The sequence below is a fragment of the Dryobates pubescens genome, chromosome 23, assembly GCF_014839835.1.
Source record: "Dryobates pubescens isolate bDryPub1 chromosome 23, bDryPub1.pri, whole genome shotgun sequence".
Classification (NCBI taxonomy): domain Eukaryota; kingdom Metazoa; phylum Chordata; class Aves; order Piciformes; family Picidae; genus Dryobates; species Dryobates pubescens.
In genome coordinates this window covers 10,346,828-10,371,765 of record NC_071634.1, presented here as the reverse complement: position 1 = coordinate 10,371,765, position 24,938 = coordinate 10,346,828, and the positions used below count along the sequence as shown (strand labels likewise).

The 24,938-nt window shown below is 39.9% G+C and overlaps 1 protein-coding gene across 4 annotated transcripts in view; it reads left to right on the top strand.

The window, feature by feature from the left end:
* Positions 1–24,938, top strand: part of KIAA0232 (KIAA0232 ortholog) — a 54,170-nt gene that overhangs the window by 25,153 nt on the left and 4,079 nt on the right. For all 4 annotated transcript variants that reach the window (XM_054172180.1, XM_054172179.1, XM_054172177.1 and 1 more), the window contains 4 exons: positions 1,262–1,399; positions 11,633–11,699; positions 12,907–12,988; positions 13,859–17,159. In XM_054172180.1, coding sequence (XP_054028155.1) covers positions 1,352–1,399; positions 11,633–11,699; positions 12,907–12,988; positions 13,859–17,159 — 3,498 coding nt within the window. In that variant the 5' untranslated portion in view covers positions 1,262–1,351. The remainder of the gene's footprint in view (positions 1–1,261; positions 1,400–11,632; positions 11,700–12,906; positions 12,989–13,858; positions 17,160–24,938) is intronic.

Here is a 24,938-nt window from a genome sequence, read left to right as displayed (position 1 = left end):
ATAGTTTATGTGAGGACTTAGAATTTCAGCATTTTGAGTGAAATAGCTGTAATCCACCATGTTTGCTAATCTTGTAAAAATCTGAGGCATGAAAATCAGCAATTTTGTCCAGGAAAAATACTCAAAACCTCAAGTTCTCAACATTTTTTTCTCTATAAAGGCAAAATTGTCAGTGTGAAGTGCTGACAGCCAGGTGTGACTGAAAACCATATGTTCAGGAACAAATTTTCTGTGTATTGTAGAAAGGTAGAAGGGAGGAGAGGGTTCTACCAGAGCTCTGTCTTCAGTCACTGCATCCTACAAGATGACCCATGTGGTTCCCAGCGTCGACAACCAACCTATCTACCCTGGAAGCAGGGATGAGTCTGGGGTACATGCAGCCCTGTTGTGGGGGCCTGAGAGAGAATTCCATTTATAGCCTGCCTTCCCCTATCTAAAACCCTGGACATTTGTTGCAAGGATCAAATTTTTTAAAATTGAGAAGTGTTAAAGTTTGTAGGCAAGTGTCAGCTGTCTTTCAAATGATGTGTGGAGAACTGAATTAAATGCTTGATAAATCTCTGTAAGGTTCTCGCTGCTCTGCTGACAGACCACTGGCGTGTGTAGCTGGTAAAGCTGCTCTTGCAGAGGTTGGCTTGAGTGTACCTGCACAGGGCAAAGCTTTGTTGGCATGGGTAAAGCAAAGTACTTTAACTGAGTGGGGCTAGGGGAGGTCAACAAAGCTGGCAAAGGGTCTGGAGAAACAGGTCTTATGAGGAGGGAACTGGAATTGTTTAGTCTGGAGGAGAGGAGGCTCAGGACAGACCTTCTGGTTCTCTACTACTCCCTGAATGGAGTGAGGTGGGTGTTGGTCTCTTCTCCCTAGTAACGAGTGACAGGACAAGAGGTAGTGGCCTCAAGTTGTGCCAGGGTAGGTTTAGGTTGGATATTAAAGAAACTTCTTCACTGAAAGGGTTCTCAAACTCTGGAATATTGAACCATGAGTTGGCTATAAAATGATCTTTATGGGTGTGCTTTGCAGTTGGAAAATATTGTGGTGATGTGTCAGTAGCCTCTGTGTCCTGTGAAAAGTCTGTGTCTCTCTGTATAGTAGTTCTGTTTCTGTAATCAAACTTATCTTTAGTTTGATGAAAAGTTGTTTTCAGTAGATAGGATGAGGTGGTTTTTATTTGGAATGGTATGTTATTTGTAGTCCTGTTCTGCTATAGTACTGAGATGTTAATCTACTTTAAATAATGTAATTTCTTTCTTTTGATTTTAGGAGAATGACATCTTCCTGGGCTGGGAAAAGGGAGCTTACAAGAAATGGGGAAAGAGTAAGAAAAAGTGCTCTGATCTAACACTAGAGGAAATGAAAAAACAGGCTGCTGTCCAGTGTCTTCGCTCTGCCTCTGATGAAGTAAGTTTGCACTTCAACAAATCCTTAAGACTTTATGTCCTTCTTTCTGTTAGATATATTTAGCTTGCAATGCTAATGTTTTATTTGTGGCTTCTTAAAATGCAGGTTCACCAAGAGTTCTTTCCTTAGGAAATGATGAAATCTGTGTGTGGCAGCAGGATTTCACAAGATTCTGTATTATGTAGTGTCATGCTTTCCTTTCTGTAAGACCTCACCTGTTCTTGTCAGGGGCAGCTGCAATGCACCAGTTTGTGTTGAAATTACCACAAAACTTTGCATAAAGATATTTCTTACAATTTTAAACTGGCTTTGTGTTGGGTGTGAGCAGCAGGGAATGGAATACTTGGGCAGAAGGCTGTCTTGCTTTGTGCACGTGGTGTGTAATCCAGAGCTGCTAAATAAAATGCAGTGTATAGTAGCAAATGTTCACTTTTCAGATTACAGCATTTGAGTGGAATTGGAGTTGAAGTGCACTGGCTGGAGAAGGTGAGGAGAGGTGAAGGCAGCAGGTTGAAGCAAAATAGTAATTAGCTCAATTTAAAAGTGGAGAAAAGGTGAGGCTGCTGAAGGAAACATTGAAAAACAAAAAAAAATCTGTAGCAGAGGTCATGGAAAACTCTGCAAGAAGATGTTTCAGACAGCAGAAATGAGAAAGTCTATCCCTTAATTTAGAGAACTAGAAACAGTGTGTTCTGTCACTACTGGAAAAAGAAACTGTACCCGACCTGTGCAGCCTGGTTGTGTTACTGCTCTGTACAGCTCCCTTATGAAAGCACTTGTGTGGTTGTGTGGAGAGCTAGATTGGAAAAGTGAATTAATTGCATGAGATTAACCTGGTTGGGATGGAGGAAGTGTTAACCCAGAGAGGTTTCCTGGGCAGATTGGTATCAGAGGCACTTGTGCCAGCAAGAGTGAGGAAAGTGTGTGGCCAAGAGTAATGATGGACGTGGGGTTGATCTGTGGCTACTCCCACCACCACCACCTTCAGCAGCATTGCCATCATACACTGAATTACCATTTGTGAAGCTACTTGAGCATGTGCTCAGCTAATAAAGTGCTAATTGACTAACTGGGTGATTTCTGAACTCCCATTTTCCTGAAGTGATGCAAAATATAATTTTGCTGGTAATTTGCTCTGCTCATGTAGTTACAGAATATTGAGGTCAGCACTCTGACTGCCATAAAACTTTAAATATGAAGCCCATATGAAGAAATAATTGCTAGAAGTAATGTCTTCCTTGAAGACAAGAGTATCTTTGTATACTTAACAGCTTTTTCTTGTGAAGGGTCTGGCAATAGTCCATGTGAGCAGTTCTGGAATTTAATTGTAGTTTTGCTTATCCTTCTGTGATCCTTTTGCCAAAGTAGGTGGATACAGAAATAGCAATACCCCTCGCACAGGTACAGAACACTTCCAGCCTAACCTCTTCTTTCAACCTCAGCAGTGGAGCAAAGCAAGCAAGGTTGAGGCAGCTCCATTATGGGAGTAATTGAAGTCTTAGTGTATTTAAACTGAAGTATATTCAAATAAAATTGTATTTAAATGAAGTGGTTAGAATGTCTGCCTTGTATGTGTCTGTGGAGAGAGTGTATATATATACACACACACATAAATACAAACTGAGAGACCATTAAATGAAGACTTCAGGAGTCTGCAGCCTAATCTGTTTTAGGGGGACAGTGTGCAGTGGATGACAAGGTGTTGAGGGTTAATATGTTTTCTGATTCTCATAGGAAATGGCATATATCCAGGTGCCATAATTTTGATGTTTAATTATTTAAGATGAATGTTGAGAAACTGCAGTCTCCCTCCTCTCGCCTACTAGAAACCAAAGGTCCTAAAATTAGGTGCTCACTTAAAAAAGATGCTTGGTGGGGAAAAGGAGGTTATAAATAGACTAGGTGAAAATTGACTGGAGAAAATAAACACTGTTTTTTGTTAGTCATGTATTTAATGGTTGAAATATTTTGAAGTCTTGTCTCTTGTGGATTTTCATTCATTCTTGTGGATGTTTATTCAAAGGAAGTAGCTTAATTTTGTTTGAATGAAGTTTTTTGTCTCTTTTTAATAAGAGTAATGCTGTAAAACATTAGTCTGAGGCTGCTCTGCATCACAGTGTTCTGCAACATTGTGGACTCTGCTTTTGTGAGAGGAGGCCTAATCTTGACAGATACTATTTGGTAGATATAAGACTGAAGATTGTTAATGTTATAACGACAGTATTTTTTTGTGTACAAGCATTTTGGTGTCTCAAATTATCTATATTAGTGTGAATTTTTGGCTGCAGATACTTTTGATGCAGTCAGAAGCAGGGGAAATGTAAATACGTTGCAACTTGCCAGAAAATGAAGACAGAATGATGGTGAGAAGAACTTTTAAGTACTTTAATGTAGCAATCAGTTGCTATTCTTACTGCAGTTCTAAAGTTTATTTTTTTTCCAAAACACTTGAATGAAGTATAAATAGCAGTTAAAGACTTCAATGAAGAATGGGCCAAATTTTTAAAAGCTTGTTAGTGTTGACCTTGAATAAAGAGTTTACCCTTAATTCTTATCCTGCTGAACTGTAGAAGAAATTTCAAAGTGTTGGTTTGCAGTTGACTAGCAAAGGAGGGATCTCCATCCTAGTGAAATGCTGGGTAAAAAATCCCTCCAAAACATAATTGGATAGGACTGGGGAGTATTTATGTAAAAGTCCTTTGGGGAGAATAAGAAATTTTATCCTGAAGTTGCTGCCTCTAATTTTAAGTAAAACCAGCTGCTTCTGTCAGCATTCCATTACTTTTTGTTTTTTTAATGTTTATTATTGTTTTAATTTCTGTCTGGTACATCTAAAACTGAGAAGGTCAGTTTCTTCCTGTATAGTTTCTGAGATTGTCTTACTCTCTCTCTGTTAATGGTTTTGTATTTGAGTAATGAAACGTGTCAGTAATGAGACAGAAAGCAGAATCTTTGAGGCTTGTAGTTCAGTAAAAAAATTAGAGTTGAGAAATACCTGTGGTGTATTTTTGCAAGGTGGGTACTGTCTGAACAAGGCTGAAATTGGAGGTCACTTGTTCAGACCAGTACCTTTAAGACACTTCAGTAGGTGCATTTCCCAGCAATAATATTTAAATTACTCACATAGCCAGTTCATTGGTCATAAATCCAAGCTTAATTGCCTTTTAACTGGCTAATTTTCTGCTAAAAAGTTGCCTTGCTCAATAGAGTGAGTAGATCTTTCAGCTGTGTTATTGCAGCTTCTATACAATACAGTTGCTTCACTGAACACTTGCAGTACTACATGTGATATTCTACCCCAAGATGGTGCCAGAGTTTCAGTTAAAGCAGTTGACGTGTCTTTAGTCTGCTGAACTGTATGAGGACATTTTTATAGTGAGCAGAGGAGACTAAAAGTATCTTGCTTTCTGCACTAATGAACCCAGAACTCCCAGGCTCTTTCCTTCTCTGCCTGTAGGTTACCACCTAAGTTCTTCCACAGCATGTTGCTAGTGCCTAATGCTGCTGATCTCTTCAGGCATGTCCTAGCAGGGTTCGGGCAGTATGATCCAATTTGTATTGGCTCTGTACTATCAAATCCATTGGCTTCAAAGGTTTTCCTTCTCTCTTCATTCATATACGAAGTGAGCTATGTGGTGCTGAGTTTGGCAAACTATGTTTGCCTGAGTTCTGTAACTTCAGATACCACATAGAAAATTGAAGTGAGTTTGTCTTGCCATGGTAACCATCACAGAGTAATATAATGGCAATAAATCAATTCCTTTTTGCCTTACAACTTTGGCAGTTAAATCGATATTTATGGTACCATGTCTCATTTGTCAGGTTACTGAAGCTGGTACCCTGAGTATAATAGTAACTTTAATGCAAGCTGACATAAAGGTTTAGTTATTCCAGTTTTTGAAGCAGTTTCCTTGACCTAGAAGAAGTATGCATCAAACTGGAGAAGTTCTTTGTGGGAGCTTAGTCCACACAGAATTTGCTTCACAGCATTTTGGGGTAGCACGTGTATCTCGGTTTACAGCAAGCTAGCAAAAGTAAATTAATATTTGTCTTGAGTATCTCCCATAGAATAATGTTGTCTTGGAGGCTGAAAAGAGGTGTTTGGTCCGATTGAAATTCTGTGTTCTCCCAGTGATAATAGGAGCAAAATGGAGCAAGGCAATTCTCTCACCACCAGCTTCTCTGATGAGTCTGGGACAGAGAGGAAGAAATGTCTTGGAGAGAGAAGGCAGCACAATCTTTCAGACACATAAGCATGGGCATGAAAATGGCAGAGAAGTTGGTTACAGAGCTCTCCTGAACAATGCCTGGTGTTTCATCACAGAACAATATCACTAGATTATCATTTTTCTTAGTGCAGAACAGTCATTTTCACAAAAAATGAACTCTTACCCTATGCACAATCAAACCTTAATGAATACAGCAGAATACCTACTGAGGAAATTTCAAGTGTCCTTTCTGCATTTCACTTGATGCAGAAAATAACATTTGCATAATTGGTGGGAGCACTTTGCAAAGTTTCTGCTGTTTCATTGACAACATAGATAACATTTCAGCATCTGCACTCTGTGATTAACTGGAATCTCACAGCAGCACTGCTTACAAGGTCAGGAAGCCTCCTCTGACTTTGAAGTTAGCATGTTTGTTTATAAGCCATGAATAATAATCAAGAAGAGCAGTTTCTAGAGAGGAATTAGCCTTTTTGGGGGGATAACTTTCATCACGATGTAGCCTGCTATGGGAGGGAGCTACAAGAATTAAGGTTTAAATAACAAAAGTCAGCTGCTCTAGTAACCTACATTTAGGGGTAGAATGTTCATTTTAAGTTAATTTGAACTGGTAGCTGACCTCTGTTATCTAGAATTAGTAGATGTGCTATTATCTTTCTCTATGAGACTGCAGTGGGAAGTGGTAAATTACAGCTCTGTAATCTGAGCCTGATCCGAGGTATGTGATTTCCCTTTCCCAATACTGTTTTAATGCAGAACACAGGACTAAGAGAGTTCCAAGAAAGTATTCTTATGTCCTTGTGTGGGGGGCTATTGCTCTTGTACTGCTTGAAATTGCCTGGATTTTTCTGGTGTGAAGTCAGTTTGTCTGCTTGGAAATTGATATTCTAAGGTCACACGCTATTGAAGATTACTTAGACCCAAACAAGAAGTTAATAGAGTTTGGTTTTTCTAACTGGTCCAAAGTCTTGTGTTGTAAATCATTATGTATTTAAGTGAAAAGATAGAGATTTCATTGTGTTTTCACTACTGAAGGGTTAAAGAGGTGTTGTACAAATATATACTCTTAAATGGAAAATCCCATAATGCAAACTGGACCCTTGTTTTATTCCTTTGAACTCTGCCTGGACTGAACACCCCAGGGAGCAGCTTTCTTTGTATTTATTGATTTAGTTAGTTATACAGTGGTGATCTTGGGGTTAGGGTTTGTGTTTTGTTGGTTTGTTGGGTTTAAGTCCTTTTTTAGTCTTTCTATTTCTTGAGCATCCCCTTTGGGGGTACTTAGAATTGTGTGAATTACACTGTATCAAAATGTTAAAAAATGAAAACCTAGACTTTTATCTAGTTCTTGTCATCCTACAAAATATGGAAATAGATGTGTGGTTGCAGTGAATCACATTTTGTGCCTTATTCAGTTCACATGGTTTAACAGCTGATTTGTAAAGAGCACCTACCTAATCCTGCTCTTGGTGACAGGCTACAGGCCAAGAAACAGTCCCAGAGTTTCATCTTTGTCTGGAAAGTCCATGGCCTATCCAGAAGTTGTGGCTATTGCCTGTCCAGAAGTTGGGGCTGTTGCATGTGTGCAGATCTGCTCAACAAAGGATACCTTTGCATGGCCTTTTTTGGGTGGAAGTATGAGATCCATGACTAGACATCATCACAAAATTTTGCTGACCAATGCTCTCCTCACTTCCATAGTTCAATAACTATGTGAAATAGTAGTGGGGCATGAACATTTGTGATCCAAGTTATCAAAGACTTGTTAAATCTCCTGAGTGATGACTTGCTTGTTTTCAACATTCAAGAGTTAACTTGCCAGATAGGAGTGTCAACAAGAACTGAAGTGATTCAACAAGAGTCTGAGAGGAGCTTATGTTTCACAGCTTTTTAGTAAAACCTCACAGAATGTAGAAGCTGGTGCCCACTGTTAACATAGATAGCAGCTTTTAATGGGTTTGAATTGGGTGTGCATAATAGTGTTTGGGATTTTTTTGGGGTGGTTTGTTGTGTTTTGGGTGGTTTTTTTTTGGGGGGGGGGTGTTGGTTTTTGGGGTTTTTTTTGGACATGGTTCACAAATTGAATACTTTTAAATTGATCAAAAAAATTCACAAGTAGAGTTAATGTCTTCTGGGAGCATTTTCTGCAGCTCTACAGGGGTGTGAAAGTATGTACAAAAGAACTTGGGTTGCTTTAAGCTAATGAGTTACCACTTGTCATCTCTGACTGCTCTACTTTGAAAGTAGAGAGTGTTAAGAGCACCTTTGATCTGCGATTCAGCATTACTGTTGTCCAAGGGCAAGGTCCTGCTCCTCTCTGAGACCCCACCTGGAGTACTGTGTCCAGCTCTGTGGCCCCTGATACAAGAAGGACATTGAAATGTTGGAGCAAGTCCTGAGGAGGGCTGTGAAGATGAATTGGCGGTCTGGAGCCCCTTTCCTGTGAGGCAGCCTGAAGGAGTTGTTCAGCCTGGAGAAAAGGTGGCTCTGGGAAGACCTTTCAGTAGCCTTACAGGATTTAAAGGGAACCTACAGGAAAGCTGGAGAAGGACTTTTTACAAGGGCATGGAGTGACAGAACAAGGGGTAACAGCTTAAACTGAAAGAGGGTAGAAGTAGATAAGGAAGAAATTTTTTCAGTCTGAGGTGACGGGGCACTGGAACAGGTTGCCCAGAGAAGTTGTGGATGGTGCCTCCCTTGGAAGTGTTCAAAGCCAGGCTGGATGGGACTTTGAGCAACCTGTTCAAGTAGGTTGCTTGTGGCAGGGAGGTTGTAATGAGATGATCTTTGATGTCCCATTCTATGATTACATATCTAGGTGTAGGTATGTATTTTCCTGTGTGAAAAAACAAACAAACAAAACAAGCAAACAAACAAAAACAACAACAAACCCCACACAAATACTTTCCCCAAGTCCCAAATGAACAAACAAAAACCCAAAACCAAAATGAAACAACCCAACTAAATCAACAAACATTTTACAGAGACGTGTGAAGGTGTGGGAGCTTTCCTGCTTGCTTGCTTGCTTGGTTGTGGGGTTTTTTGGTGGTATGGGATTTTTAATTCCTTGTTATGGAATACTACATTAATTTGGTTCTGAATAGAGTCATATTGGTCAGTAAGGAGGACATTGGCCGCTAGAGTCCTGTAACTCCAGGACTCAGATGGGCTGTTCTTGTTCATGCTGGATGAGTTCAGAAGCTTAATTTATCTGTTAGCACGGTCACTCCTATGCCAGTAACATAACACCTCTCCTTTATGTAATCCTTCCCTTGCTTCAGCCAGCTGATGAAAAGCCAAAAACCAACTTTTGATGGAACTGGATGTACATTAAAGCAGGGAAAGGAAATGGAAATATGCTGGAAACAGTAGAACAGCATAAAATATGTGTTTGGTATGGAGAAAGTTTTGTTATGCAAAATGTGAATTAAAGAAATGATGTGCTGCCCATTCTAGTTTGAATGAGATAAAAGGGTTAGTAGAAATCTGGGTCAGTAGTTTAAATGATCTTACAGAAAGCCATGATTTTGAAGCCTTTCATGTTGGAATGACCAAAGCAGTTGTAATTGGGCACTTCCATGTTGAAAATTGCCATTGACATACTCCAATATTTGTACAGTTTGGGAACTGTCTTTAAATTTGTACATAAGCAGAGCAATTCAGGCAGATCACCTAATTTTGTTAACTGATTGTGTCCTGCTGAACCAAGCCGGTGCCTGCAGTACCTTTCTGGCAGTGGGGTTGCTGCATCAACAATGCTGCGTTAACTTAAATGGTGGAAAAAAACCAGCAGCTAAATCTTAGAGACTAGCACTGTCATATATGGAATAATTGCTGAGGCTTTCTATACAGTACAGCTGCAGCTCGGTTTTTTGTTACTGCAGCAAGAGGTAGAGCAAGTGGTCTCTAGAGAGTTGGCATTCTGCACGGTGGCTTCCTCCCCCCCCCCACCTCTACCCCCCCCCCTTTAAAGGCAGCACTGGCCACATCAGCGTGCTATGCAGGACAGCATGCAGCCTGTCAGCTGACTCAAGTATTAGTTTCATGGTACAGGAGGAAATTAAGCATTTGATTCCAAAAGTTTTCCTCTCTTCAGTGTCATGGTGAGCATATTGTTGCTGTTTTGGGGGATTTGGGTGGGGTTTTTTCCAGACCTGAAAATGTAATTATGTCAAGGGAGTAAATCTGTGTTCCTAAGATATTTGTGGTTGCTACAGGTGTCCTGATAAGACATTTGGAGAGCTAGGCAAAGCCAAGGCCAGCTCCTCCTCTGTTGCCCTTTTTGGTGGGGGAGGAGGGGGTGTAGAGGGGGGAGCCAGGAGCGGTATAGGGCATAAAATGCCGATTGTTACAACTCCGTAGGTTTGTGTGTATCACTGTGTTCTGTGGCTCTTTCTGAACATTTAATTTGTGATGGTAAATTTACTGGGTTTGAAGATCCCTTTTAAAGTTTAATACTGCTAAGTCATCCTCGGCTAAGTGTGTGGCATAAAGGTTTATATTTAGCACTTCAGTGCAGCAATGCAGTTAGGAATAGAAAATTGCTTTCTCACTTGACTGCAAATAATTAAAATTTAGAAGTTAGCATAAAAGTCATTGCTTTTATAATATTTTTTTTTTCCAGCTGTGTGTTTCTGTCAGAATTAAAGAAGCTGGTTTCACTGCATAAAGTTAGCATTCTTTCCTCATAGTGTTTTCTCATGCTTTAGCAATATATATTCACATTTCTCAACAATTTCATGCCAGTAATCAGGAGATTAGACTCTTCGATCTTGGGAAAAAAGAAAGCCCTATAGCACAGTGGTGACACAGCAAATCAAACTCTTTTGTATGCATTCTGTAACTTGATATTTGATCTGCATTAGCTTTGGAGGGACTGTTGTGTTCCATGACTATATGCACACAGCATCGTGTCAAATTCAGAAGGCGACATAATATTGTAGGTTTGCATTGAGTCTTAGAATCTCCAAGTCTGATGTTGAAACTGCACATGGGAGAGAAGAAGCTGCACAGTTCCCAGCTGTATGGTAACATGCAGGCACTTCTTGGATTATCCCCACTTGCTCTGGATTGCTGCCTTTTACTGTGATTCCAGCCTCGTGTTTGTAGTTAGAGAGTGCAAAGTGTCATCTCTAAAGGTGGTCCCTGAACATCAAACTAATAAGAGCACTGATACCTACACAATACCCACCTCAGCTAGTTTGTCTTCCAAAGCAAGAGGTTCTAGGTTGTGATTTCACTGACTGGCATGCAGCTTTAATTCCATTAGAACAGTGTGGGGTTTTCCTCTGTGAGGCAGTTGGTAGTAGGTTGTCCCACTTTGGGTTTGTCTTCCAAAACTCAGAAGATTTATGTGAGGGAGTAAAGAAGGAAAATAGAAGTTTATAGGGAAGATGAACAAAGTGTTTATTTTTCCTCTCTGCTCTCCCAAGTGAACAATGCAAGTTTAAAAAGAAAAAAAGTGGGCATTGTAATCTGGCAGAACTAGGGGATATGTTTTGCATGAAGGTGCTGTGGAATAATGTCTCTTACATACATGTCTTCATGCCTTCACTCCTGACTTTTCTGTATCTCAACAGTCTCACTCTCACAGGTATAAATTGTGCAACCACAAGGAGCAGGCTTAGCTTTATGAAATGCATCTTAGTTATCAGTCAGTTCTTGAACTTTCATCCTGAGCCTCTGACCTAAATCCTAAATGATAAAGTGCAGTAAATGTAATGATGCAGAGTTGCAAATCCTTGGCTCTAATACAACAATGTAACTTGTAGTGTGAATTCTTTATGTGAATGTATCTGTGTTTGGTGGAATCATTTTGACCTCTAATTAATGTATTTCTAGGAATGGACTTCGACCTAGTAATAACTTTGGTTGTTTTTTAAATGCAGAAAGAAAAATACACATCTGCTAAGATATGTTTACTGTAGTAATGTCTTGCTCTCAGATGAATAGACTTTTTAGTAAGTTATGATTTCTTTTTTCTTTCTTTCTTTTTGTCATGCAGAGCTCTGGAATTGAAACGTTAGTGGAGGAGCTTTGCTCCAAACTGAAAGACCTTCAGAGTAAGCAAGGTGAGGAAAAAAGCTTTGACATTTCTCAGGCCAGATATTGTCTGTGTTACATTCTGAGATGGGGGGGTGGGGGCATGAGCTGTTAATTCAGTAGCTTCTAGGAGAGGACATGTAATTTTAAAACATATTAAAATGATTTCATGCAAATGGTTTAAGCAATTCTGTACCAGGATGCTTAGTCCACCTAAGAAACAGGTTGTGTATTGATACTTGCAAAGAGTAGAGTGGCCTCAAAATTGCTATATACTGTGACAAGCACCCACAGAGGGATGTGATTAAAATTTCTGGGCTTTAGGGAAATGATAATGGGAAATTCATGGTGTCAAGCTTAGGGCAGGGATCATGATGTAAATTGAGATGTCTTCAATGAAAATTCATTGCACAGCAATGTTTCTACAGCACACAGCACTTAGAGTAATATTAATATGTTTATCATTCAGTATAAATAGCAAGAAATAAAGGGGAAATATTTACTTGCTTAAAGCATGACTTAGCTGTTTCTATTCCCTATTTTTTAAAATTTAAACAGTAATTACAGTCAGCTTTTAGTGTTTCACAGTGCTGTGCTGTGACACTTTCTTATTCAGCCAAGATGATGCTGACCATTTGTTTGCGGGGGGGGGAAGTGGTAAAAGTAAGCTGTATCTTGCAGCATTATTTTTGTTATTTTACAGATTTTAATATAAAGAATTAGAAATCTTCAGAGTCACCTTTCAAACAAGAAATATTACTGCCAGCCAAAGCACAGTAACTACTACAGGGATGTAGTGAAATACGTGAGAATTTAGATGCTAACATTCCTAAAAATATTTAGTTCAGTAGTTGATTTTAAAAAACCCCACAGTCTAGTTTTCTATGGAGAAGTGCAAGGAGGAGGTAAGGATTTGGGTATGAAATGACAGTAGGCAGTCTCCTAGAGGAGGCATTGCTAACCATGCAGTTGCATGCAGCTGCTGGAAAGATATGTTTGGTGGAATTTGAAGGACTAATGAAGACAGCTGTAGAAAAACTTGGATCTTGGGTGGTTAACTTGTAATTTCCTTATGTAGCGTAACCAGAGTATAAATTGTGATGTGATTTACAGTATTCTCTGGAAAGTAACTGCTACTACAGGTATATATCCTGGTGCTTTTTGTTCAAATATTATAAAATACTCTGACTTTTTTGGATTTTTCTGTTAAGCATTTGGAATTTTCTTCCAAAACAGAGGAGAAGATTCACAAAAAGTTAGAAGGCTCTTTGTCTCCTGAGACTGATTTATCTCCCACAGCAAAGGATCAAGTAGAAATGTATGCATTTTTTATTATTATTGTTGTTGTTGTTGTTGTTATCTGAGGAGCTTTTTTCCTTTCTCCTTTTACTCCTATATTTTAACACAGTGAAATTAACTTAGTGGGGAGTTGAGTTTGGTGGATATTGGGAAATAATTTTTTTCCTGCTATCTTCTTTCATTAATCTTATACATTTAAATATGGGCATTTGGTACCATGGGCTAGTTTCATTTCTGGCAAAGTTTTACCTGCTATTTTTTGGTTATATGCAGAACTCATACCATCCTGTATTTTAGTTTCCTTAAGATCAAGCCAACTAGGTTAATGAAAGCCATTAAAACAGCATTAATTGACACAGTAGACTTTCAGGAGAGAATCGGTTTCCTGGGTTCAGAACTCTTTGTCTTCTGCTGCAGAAACGGGAAACAAACTCTTTTACAACCTTTGAACTTTTTAAAAGCAAAGTGGTCTGCTAGTTATCAAGTACCTGAGTTCAGTGTTACTGAAGAACCCAGGAGTTTGATCACTGACTTCTCTTGGAAGCATGACTGCTGCTGTATCTGTTAATAATAACCATTGGTAGCAGCAGTCTGGTTGATAATTCTTCAGGGAACTGATCGTTCCTTTAACTTAATGTACATCTGAATGGCTTGTAGCAGGTTTTCACTGAAATATGTGATTCAGTATAACCCAAACCTTGCCTTAATCTCTCTTGTGTTACTGTGCAGATAAACAGTGCAATGAGTGGCATGTGCATATGTAGAACAAACTAGGTTTTCTGGCAGTGAGTTTGGTAGTGTTTTGAAGTGGTTTTCAGTAATACTTTCTAATCTTAATACCTGTCTGTAGTTCTGTGATCTGAATGTCACCTTTTTGTTTTGCTTTCAGGTACTATGAAGCGTTTCCTCCTCTTTCTGAAAAGCCAGTTTGCCTGCAGGAAATTATGACTGTATGGAATAAATCCAAAGTATGCTCTTACTCTAGCTCCTCATCTTCATCCACTGTTCCACCAACTAGCACGGACACATCTTCTCCGAAGGACTGCAATAGTGAAAGCGAAGTAACTAAAGATAGAAGTCATAAGGTATCTGCCACTGTACAGGAGAGAAGCCAGCAGAAGAAAAGTAAAAATGAGAAAGAGAACAAGTTTAGTAACAACACTGTTGAAGAGAAGCCTGTTTTGTACAAAAAGCAAGTCCGACATAAGTCTGAGGGAAAGATGCGTCCTCGCTCCTGGTCGTCTGGGTCCAGTGAGGCTGGCTCAAGTTCTAGCGGTAACCAAGGTGAATACAAGGCATCGGTGAAATGCATTAAAGTAAGGCACAAAACAAGAGAGGTTCGAAATAAGAAAGGGCGTAATGGGCAAAGCAGGCTTGCAGTGAAAGCTGGTGAAAAGGCTGATCGAAAAGTCCACAGCGGAAGCAGCAGCAGCAGCAGTAGCAGCGGGTCCATCAAACAGCTGTGCAAAAGAGGTAAAAGGCCATTAAAAGAAATTGGAAGAAAAGAAGCTGGTGGTAGTGATGGGAAAGATTTGTATTTAGACAGCAGAAACGAAAAGGAATATAAAGAAGAACCCTTGTGGTACACTGAGCCGATTACAGAGTACTTTGTTCCTCTCAGCAGAAAAAGCAAGCTGGAGACTACGTACCGCAACAGAGAAGATCTATGTGGAGTACCATCAGAGGCTGTAGAAGAGTTGTCTGAATCAGTGCATGGTCTTTGTATTAGCAACAGTAATATTCATAAAACATACCTCGCAGCAGGTACTTTCATCGATGGTCACTTTGTAGAAATGCCTGCAGTTCTAAATGAGGATATTGACCTCGCTGGGACCTCAATATGTTCTCAACAAGAGGACGACAAATATTTAGATGATGTTCATCTGTCAGAACTAACGCACTTCTATGAAGTGGATATTGATCAATCCATGTTGGATCCTGGTGCCTCAGATACGATGCAAGGGGAGAGTCGGATATTAAATATGATTCGACAAAAGAGTAAAGAAAAAACTGATTTTGAGGCAGAATGTTGCATAGTGTTAGATGGAATGGAGTTGCAAGGGGAAAGTGCAATATGGACAGATTCGACCAGCTCTGTTGGTGCTGAAGGGTGGTTCTTGCAAGACCTTAGTAATTTAGCTCAATTTTGGGAGTGCTGCTCATCTTCTAGTTCTGGTGATGCAGATGGTGAAAGTTTTGGAGGAGATTCTCCGATCAGATTCTCTCCCATCTTAGACAGCACAATGCTTAATTCACACATGCTTGCTGGCAATCAAGAGCTCTTTTCAGATATTAATGAAGGGTCTGGTATAAACTCTTGTTTTTCAGTGTTTGAAGTGCAATGCAGCAACTCTGTTTTACCATTTTCTTTTGAAACACTCAACTTGGGAAATGAAAATGCAGATTCTAGTAGCACTGCTAATATTCTTGGGAAAACACAGTCTAGATTGCTAATATGGACCAAAAATAGTGCCTTTGATGAAAATGAACACTGTTCCAATCTTTCAACGAGAACCTGTAGTCCATGGTCACACTCGGAAGAAACACGTTCAGACAATGAGACGTTAAATATTCCGTATGAAGAATCGACGCAGTTTAATGCAGAAGATATTAATTATGTAGTTCCTAGAGTGTCTTCGAGTTATGTAGATGAAGAAATTCTAGACTTTTTGCCAGAAGAAACCTGCCAGCAACAAGGTAGAACTTTAGGAGAAATGCCCACTTTGGTATACAAAACAAAATCTAAGCTAGAATCTGTCTGTGGTATTCAGCTAGAACAAAAAGCAGAAAGTAAAGACTATGAAACTACACAAGGGTGTAGTGAAAGCAGTCCACGCGGAGATGGCTACAGCTCAGGGGTTATTAAAGATATTTGGACGAATATGACAGACAGAAATTCTGCAGCGATAGTAGAAATAGAAGGAATAGAAGATGAATTGTTTTCAGCTGATGTAAATAACTATTGCTGCTGTTTGGATACAGAAGCAAAAGTTGAAACCCTCCAGGAGCCCAATAAAGCAGTGCAGAGGTCAGAGTACCACCTTTGGGAAGGTCAAAAGGAGAATTTAGAGAAGAGAGCCTTTGTCTCAAACGATTTATCAAAAGTAGATGGTGGTGACTATACTACACCATCCAAACCTTGGGATGCTAACCAGGAGAAGGAAAATTCATTTATACTTGGTGGAGTGTATGGGGAGCTCAAAACATTTAATAGTGATGGAGAGTGGGCAGTGGTGCCACCTAGTCACTCAAAAGGGAGCTTATTGCAGTGTGCGGCTTCTGATGTAGTGACAATAGCTGGTACGGATGTTTTTATGACTCCAGGTAATAGCTTTGCTCCTGGTCATAGGCAATTATGGAGGCCATTTGTATCATTTGAACAGAATGAGCAATCAAAGAGTGGAGATAACGGATTAAATAAGGGGTTTTCTTTTATCTTCCATGAAGACTTACTGGGAGCTTGTGGTAACTTTCAAGTTGAAGAACCAGGGCTTGAATACTCATTCTCTTCCTTTGACCTGAACAATCCATTTTCGCAAGTTCTTCATGTAGAGTGTTCGTTTGAGCCAGAAGGAATTGCATCTTTCAGCCCTAGTTTTAAGCCTAAGTCAATCCTGTGCTCTGATTCAGACAGCGAGGTTTTACACCCCAGGATATGCGGTGTCGATCGAACGCAGTACAGGGCTATACGCATTTCTCCAAGGACTCACTTTCGCCCAATTTCTGCATCTGAACTTTCTCCAGGTGGTGGAAGTGAGTCAGAATTTGAGTCAGAAAAAGATGAGGGAGGTATTGTTGTCCCTTCTCAAGTAGATGTATTTGAGGATCCACAAGCAGATCTCAAACCTCTGGAAGAAGATGCAGAAAAAGAAGGGCATTATTATGGAAAATCAGAGCTTGAATCTGGAAAATTCCTTCCCAGATTAAAAAAGTCTGGAATGGAGAAGAGTGCACAAACATCATTGGATTCCCAAGAAGAGTCGGCTGGGATGTTGCCAGTAGGAAACCAAGATCCCTGTTTAGAATGCAGCATGAAAGAATCTGTAGATGGGAGGGCGATGGAGAGCTCTAAAGTAAACTGCAGAATAGTGGAGCCACGTGAGGAGACTGGCAGGTTTTGCAGTTGTAAAGCAGGGTGCCGTTTCCCCACGTACGAGGATAATCCTGTTTCTTCAGGAGAGCTTGAAGAGGTATGTGGATATATAAAATTACAGAATTTGCAGCTGGCAGCTGATAACCAGCAGTTTGTCATGTGACAGTTCAGTTTCAGTGTTTATAATTGTATAGTTCTCTAGACAATAGAGTTTTGTAGAAACACTGGAGGTTCCATCTGAACATCAGGAAAACTTTTTTTTGCCTCTCATGGTGACCTAGCACTGGCACAGGTTGCCCAAGAAGGTTGTAGAGTCTCCATCCTTGGAGATACTCAAAAGACATGGTCCTGGGTAATCTATTCCAGGTGATCCAGCTCGAGCAAGGGGGAGTTGGACATGATGTGACCTCCAGAGTTCCCTTTGAACCTCAGTCATTGTGTGATTCTGTGAAAAATTAACCATCTTTAGGCATTACAGTGTCATCTTGCATACCTTTAGAAATATATGCATGTGAACACTCATGTGACTTTAAAGTCTGTTTATCTTAGGTTTTTAGCTTATCTGATTTACATATAATAGGTTAAAATGTGCACAACATTTGAGTAATGAGGTATTGCTGATCTTGATTCAAACCTATTGTGGAATTTTGAAGAGGAAGATCTGAAGTCAGTCTTTTCAGTATAGTTAGTTCCAAACAGAAGAATTTGGAGTTGAATTATTGGATGTAAACTTCAGCAAAGAAAGGCTTGCAGAAAGGCTTGATTGTCTGGAAATTTAAATGTTCTATTATTGGCATAGACACAAAAAAGAAATAAAACGTGGATGCAACATATCCATCACTATCACAGTACTGTAAGGAGGCCTAACTATAACTGTTAAGCTCAGAGTTTTCTTCCAGGTAATTGTAGCCATAGGTTAAGTAATGATCAAGAGCAGAAATCCTCTCCATGCAAAAATACTCAAGTGTTTCTTGCTGTGAACTCCTTCTGCTCTTGAGAACAAGTGCTTGACCAACAAAATAATTTACTTGTGCAGCCAGCCCAGGGATATTGTCTGGATAGTTGTAGGATGCATCTTATATTTTCTCTTCCTCTTCAGCCTCCTCTTGCACATCCTCATCGGTTGTCCTATCTGCATTAGGAAGGAGTTTGTTTCAATTTCAGCTGAAGAGTTGCACCTTGCTTGTGTGGCATGGTTGTGTGCTCTTCAGGTTTTAAGTTGTAAATGCCAGCTCCTGTATGGGAAAGCTAACCTTTCTCTTGCTAAAACTAAAACTAACCTTTTTCTTAAATAAAATCAGAGTTCCTTATTTTCCTTCTTCCCTATTCTCCTCTCATCCTCCTTTAAATTAAGTGTTAGTGCAACTTCTTTTCCCAGTGTCAGTGAGTTGATGTCTGCTGCTTGCGGGAGAGAATCAGATTTGTGACTTTCTTCAGACCCTTTCTAGGTATCTTGGTTGCTTCTGCTCCGTTAAGTTAATGATAATGAAGTGGCTCAAAAAATCTTTACTGGAGTTTCTGGTTGTGCCAGGCCTTGCAAAATGAATGACCAAAACAATCAATTGACTTAGACTGTAAGTCAGGACAGATTCTGGAATTGCCTTTCCCTAGGGTTAGAAGAATCTGTAACACCATCGTGCAGCAGGGCATAATGAATGAAAAAAAGCTTTAGTAGTGAGTGGTGATCAGGAAGCTCTGGTATTAAACTTTCTTTTAAGTTCTTTAGTAGAAAGGGAACACTAAGTGCTACCCTTGCTCAGGGTGCATGATTTTGTAGGTATTTTCATAGCTTCAAAGTTATAAGCCACTGAGAAGTACGAGGTGCCAACAGCTGGCTCAGCAGTCTAGACTTCAATTTGGTTTGCAATTAAGCTCTTCCTGGGGGGCTTGAGAAGCCAATTACAACTTAAACTCAGAATGCCTGGGTTAACTATCTCTCCTGTATCAGTGTGTCTCCAGAGGATGTGGGCACACTCTGGGCTTTTCTATGAGCCGTTAGTGTGCATCTGATGATAATTGGCTTTTTGGCATGAGAATGTTTATGTACATTTATTGTAGTTAAATTTCTCTGTGAAAGGTGAGGGAGTTTTAAGCATTAAAACATTTAATATGTTTGTGATAGTGATACTGTTGTTTTTTTTCCATGAGAATGAAACAAAACCAATATAAAATACTGACAATTGGAACAGTTTAGGAGAAACTTCTGTGCTTCCTCTTACTGACTTCTGACAAAAATTCAAGTTACTGTTGAACTTGCTGTTAGCTAACAGCAACTTTGAGTTGTGTTCCAAGGTACCGGCAGCATTTTTGCATCAATAGTGGATGTGAAAATACGAACGTAGAGCACGGTGTAACAGGCACATCCTGGTTTGCACCTCAGAAACCAGCATTATGTACATGATGTGCAAACACCTATCTTTGAATGCCTCCTATTTGTGAGACTGGGGGAGGTTCTGCTTCAGTTTCTTCCCTCTCACCTTCTATATTAAAGCACTTCCTTTAGAGTTATAGCATATTTTACAGCAGGATTTTGCTGATAGCTCCTACAGGAGTTTTTCAGGAGTGCATGATAATTATATATGTAGCCTTAAGATAAAAACAAAACCAACAAAACACCCCCCCCCCCCCCCCCCAAACCAAAGCAGCCAAACCTCAAACAAAAAACCCAAACACATAACAAACCCAACGCACACAAACCCAAAACAAAAAGGAAACACAAAAAAACCCCTAAACCACTCCCTCCTCCCAGAGCAAACTTTATAAAAAGTGCCCCCTGAAGTACAGTCCTCTTTCTTCCAAGTAAATGCTCTGGCATTTAGCTGTGGAGTTGTGGTAAATACACAGTCTGGTCCAGTTAATGATCTCAGAATGGAACGGCAGCAAATCTGATTGTATTGTAAATTTAAGAAATACGAAAGTGATTGAGGCGTGCACTTTGGACTCTCCCTCCCTCCATTGTAATTGGTTATATAAATCTCGTATCAACAAATTTGATCAGGGCTCTGATAAAGATGATGTGCCCTGAGAATGCTTATCCTATTGAGTCCCTGAGACAGATACAGAGCCTTGTGGGTTTTGTTGGGGTCAGTCTTAATGTGCCTAGGATGGTGCATTAGGGGATGAGGACATTTTACTGGCAAAACACATATTTATGGCCCTTGTGATTTAACTGTCCTGTTGGAGTTGGTGAAATGCTTTGCTTCACTGAAGTAAATGCTATGTAAGTGTGGAACTCCTTTAGGAAGGGCTGGCAAGAGAAAGAAAGAGAGGTGTTTTACATTGGTTCTGAGGTCAGTAGTGTAGAGATGACCTGCTGTAAAACTGGGTAGTGATAAGGAGGAGACAAAATTCAGAGGAATCGGTGCCTTAAAACCGGGAGAATCAAGCTGGGGAAAACATAAACAACGTTGTTTATTTTTTCTGGTCTGGGGTGTAACACTTTCATATGTTTATGAAAATCCCTGATGATAACAATCTGGGAAAGTCTGCAGTTATACTAGAATCAAAAGGTTATTAAAAAGGATAAATGGTCTGCAAACTTCTAAAGAAAATAATAATCCTCCTCAGAAATGCAATGTGAGGAATGGTAAGTGAGGAAATTGTGAAACAGAAAAGCATATTCCAGAAGGTCATAAGATGGGAATACAGGAGGAATGTCACACTGCAAAAGACAGCCACATAGTAGTATATAAATAGGAATGCCCTTTTCTAAGAGGGGAAGAAATTGCTCCTCTCTAACTGGAACTGCAAAGCTTTCTGCTGGAGTACCAGGCTTAGCTTGCATTACCTTGTATCAAGAAAGATGTCCTGAGGAGAGCAACACAAAGATCACTGCCTTTGAAAACAGGGGCGGAACTGGGGTTGTTTTAACTCAAGAGGCACTTGCAAAAGAATGCAGCAATTTGCAAAAGCCATGCTCAGATACAGGAGACGGTGGAGAAGGTGTGCTTGTCCTGTAGGCTCTGGTACATGCTGAGGGAGTGAGTGTCATGACCTTCAGTCACAGCAAGGGAAGCTGAAGAGAAAGAGTTCCAAACAGAAAACCAGCTTACTGTAGCGCCAGTTATTTTTAGGGAAGCAGTGGGAATATTATGTTGAAGAGATTTAGAGTGTAGGAAATAGTGCATTGCAGCTGATTCTGGCTTTGTGTGAGAGTAGAGACCAGGTGATCTCCTAGGACCCCTTATAACTCTTTCCAGTGAAGTTTGAGAATTAGACTGCCAAATACATTTTAAGAATACAGTGTCTACTCTTAGCTCACTTTGTGACCAGCTTTTTGATCCAGATATATCTTCCCTGGGTAGCTGAAGAGCTAAAATTAGGATCTGATCTTTTGGAATGGGACTCAATGGGTTCATTGCTGCTTTGACTTCTAAATTATCCATGGGTTTCTTGTATTGTTTCTGATAGTAAGGGATTGCCAAGCAGGTTCAAGGACATTTGTACTGACAGATTAATATGACTTTTTCTGTACTTGTTTATGAAACTGTCAGTTGGAACACTTCAGGTAATACTCAGATTATAATGAGGCTTCAGTGCTTACTCTGTTTCTGTTCTGCAAAACTCTTGTCACTGCCTCAATCCTTGTCAGCATGCGTTCTGAAAGAGCAGAAATACTCATTGCTGGTGTTTTCACATTAGTATCTGAAGCCCAGATAGTCTATCTTGAAGGCGTATCAGTTTAGATGAAAAATAATAGCTACTTAGATGAGTAGCTGGAAAGCTTAATAAAAAATTTCATAAAATACTGGAAGTGGCTTTTTTCCCCCAAGACTTTCAGGCAGATGGTCCTAAAAGTGTAGACTCCAGCTCTGGGAAGATGCTTTGCTTAAATTCTGCTTGAAGAAGAAAGTTCTGACCAATGTAACTTTTCTGATTAGCAAATGACTAATCTGCCATATGAATATGCTGTGAACTTTTGTCTGTAACTGTAGGGAAAAGAAATCAACCAAACTGATTACTGCCTCCTAGAAAATTGTTACTTAAGGAACAGCAAAAAAAAATCATACTAATAATATGTAGATTGTTGATGAAATGAGATTGAAGTTAAGTGCATCCTATGTACTTAACACATTAATGTGTTCTTGGAGAAAAAAGAAGTGTTGTGTATTGGTCTCAAAGAATTTCATGTGAGGTCTGAAAATAGAACTGTTGTTTTCTATCAAGAAGAAAGAATAAAGTAATTGCTTAATGAACTACTTGCATGAGCACCAAGCTTGTACCTGAGCAGAAATACTTGTGTGTATATATGCATTACAAAAATAAAATCAATAACTTGGGGGCTGTGGGGATTTTTAATTTATCATCATGAACTTCCCTTTTAATACATCTGGATATATAAGGAGAGGGAGAAGGGAACCCCACACATCCCCTGCCTTCCCCACATTTTTCCTACCTATTGTTCCTTGGCTTTTCCATTACCTAGATTTATCATCTGGGTAATAAAACCTCATATTGCAGATGTGGCAGTGCCAGTATCATTTTATCATAAGACTGGGTCTTTTTTTTCTTGAAGTCTGCTTTCATACTTCTAGACTTGGGCTTTCCCAGCTTTGGTAGTCTTTGCTCCCTCACCTGCCTAAATGCCCTAAAAGTCAGCTTAGTATCCTGTCATGCAGGAACTGCAGTTAAATTGCAGCTCTGACAGCAAACCAACAGTACCACTTAGTACCATCAGGCTGCCTACTGGTCACAGCTGAAAACCTGGCGTGGTGGTTGTGTCCTTTGCTGTAGGGAGTTTGGAACACTTCACACGAGCAAAACAGTCAAATGCTGCTCCCCAACATTTGTTCTAGCAGGCCCAGCTCCCCACTTTGAAGTGTGCCCAACATGCCTTGTCCTTTTCCCCCCAATCCATGATGTTCTGCTGCATTCTTGCCATACAGCTTCAGCAGCTCAGGAGCTGCTGTCCATAGCAGGCTTGAGGAGAAAGCAGCAATCCAGTAACACTGTGTAGTAATTGTCCTTGTCTGCTTGATTTTATGTGTTTGTGTGAGTGGAAATGATGAGGAATAATCTCATCAGCTGTAGGAAATGACAGTCACAGGGCAGGAAACATCTTTCACTTCTCTGCTTGTTTTTCTATTTATTCAGTTGCATCCCTAAAACACTGAATTGTTTCCATTGTGGTGCTGGAAGTCAAATACCCTGTTTAAAAGGGTCATTATCTATTTAAACTCATAGCGTCTCTTCTTCATGCTATCTGCTTCAGTCCAGCTAGATTACAGAGTTGTTCCACTGTTCTTTATCTTTGAAGAATACTAGATTATTTTAGTTGGAAAAAAACTAATAGTTTAGAACATATTTGTTTGCAAGGTCTGACTGTTCTTTTGTATACCAGAGGTTTCATGGGAAATTTTGGATGAAAGATCTAAGTGGACAGTTCTGCTGCTGTATGAAGGGCTTAGTTCACTTGAGAAAATGGGCATAAAATGATACTGGAAGAACAAACGGGAGTGAGCTGCCAATGTGAGACACACAGATGTGATTTAAAGTTTTATAGCTCTTGGTATGGGAGAGGTAATGGGGACTGAAGCACAACTGGAGTTTTAGTTTCCTCATTTTCATGGTGCCAAACTGCAATTAGAGTAAACATCTGAGCAGTTGTAGGTAAAAATAGTTTTTTCAGCTCCAGCCTTCCATCCCCTCCCAACCAAAACCCTAAGTGGCTTCACTATGGCTGGTAGGTCTGTCCTTTTGCATTATACAGCTGACCTCGATGCTGATTTAGAAATATTGTCATTCTGCAAGGGCCAGTGTGGAGACAAGAGGTCTAAGTTTGAGTTGTAACTGAAATTCTGCTGAACTGCTCCTGCATTGGGCCAGGAGATATGTGTCTCTGGCTTTCTCCAGCTCTTCTGGAAGCGAGGCAGTGATGGAAAGGCACAGGAGCAGAGGCAGCCTGTAGACAGCGTCAGTTTGGTCACTGAACTGTCCTGAAGCAGCTAGGTAGGCTCTGATGATGACTCAGCCCTGGAAGCAAGGCCACTGTAACTTGAGTCTGGAAGCACCTAACAAGCTGGCTTTGCTGATAACCTACTGTGGTTCATCCAGCTTGTCACATGTGCAGGTGTGACACCAGCCAAGAGAGAAACTTTGAAGTTAATGAAGCGTTGTGTCTGTGGAATTTTGATGTCTCTATCTATAGCGAGCAGCAGAGTAAGGCTTCCACGATTGAATTTATTTCTAAATGCCCAGATTTCTTATTAAGTCCTGCTTCAAATACCTTAGAGCTTGCTTGCTTTCCTTCCTCCTTTCCTTCTATGGTTTAACCTTTGAAGAACTCCCTCTTCTGGAGGTGAGGTGTGAGTTTTTGGAGGGTAGTTCCAAAAGGACCGTTCCTCAGTGTTATGAGAGGAAATGAATCAATAAGTTTAATATTCATTAGAGCAGAATTTCACAAGGAAAAAAGTGTAATCTGTGATTTGCTTCTGAGTTAGAGCACTTGAATTGCTCATTTGGCTTGAGATTATTATTTTATTAAGTAATAAACGTCTGTAAGTTTAGGTTTTATAGGTGTGTAGTTCTACAGTAGCTTAAGCAGGAACAAAAGGAGGCTTGTTAATTTTTCATGCTCAAATGTTCTCAGGTTTACAGAGATACTCAGTGTTGAAGCTCATTTGTTAATGGTTTTAGTAGCTAATTGCAGTGTAGTTTGGTTTTGACTCATTCTGTCTAATGATACCTACAGGGGACGTTACAAGCTGATGTTCTCTTTAGGAGGTTAATGGAGTTACCAAAACTAGAGACATGTCTGTTGTGACAAACCTTTGGTGTTTTATCCATGTCTGCTAATTTCATAAAGGCTCTGGCAAAACTTAAATTAGCATTAAAATATGGGTTGAGGGGAGTATTTAGGCATTTGTAGGGAGTAGAT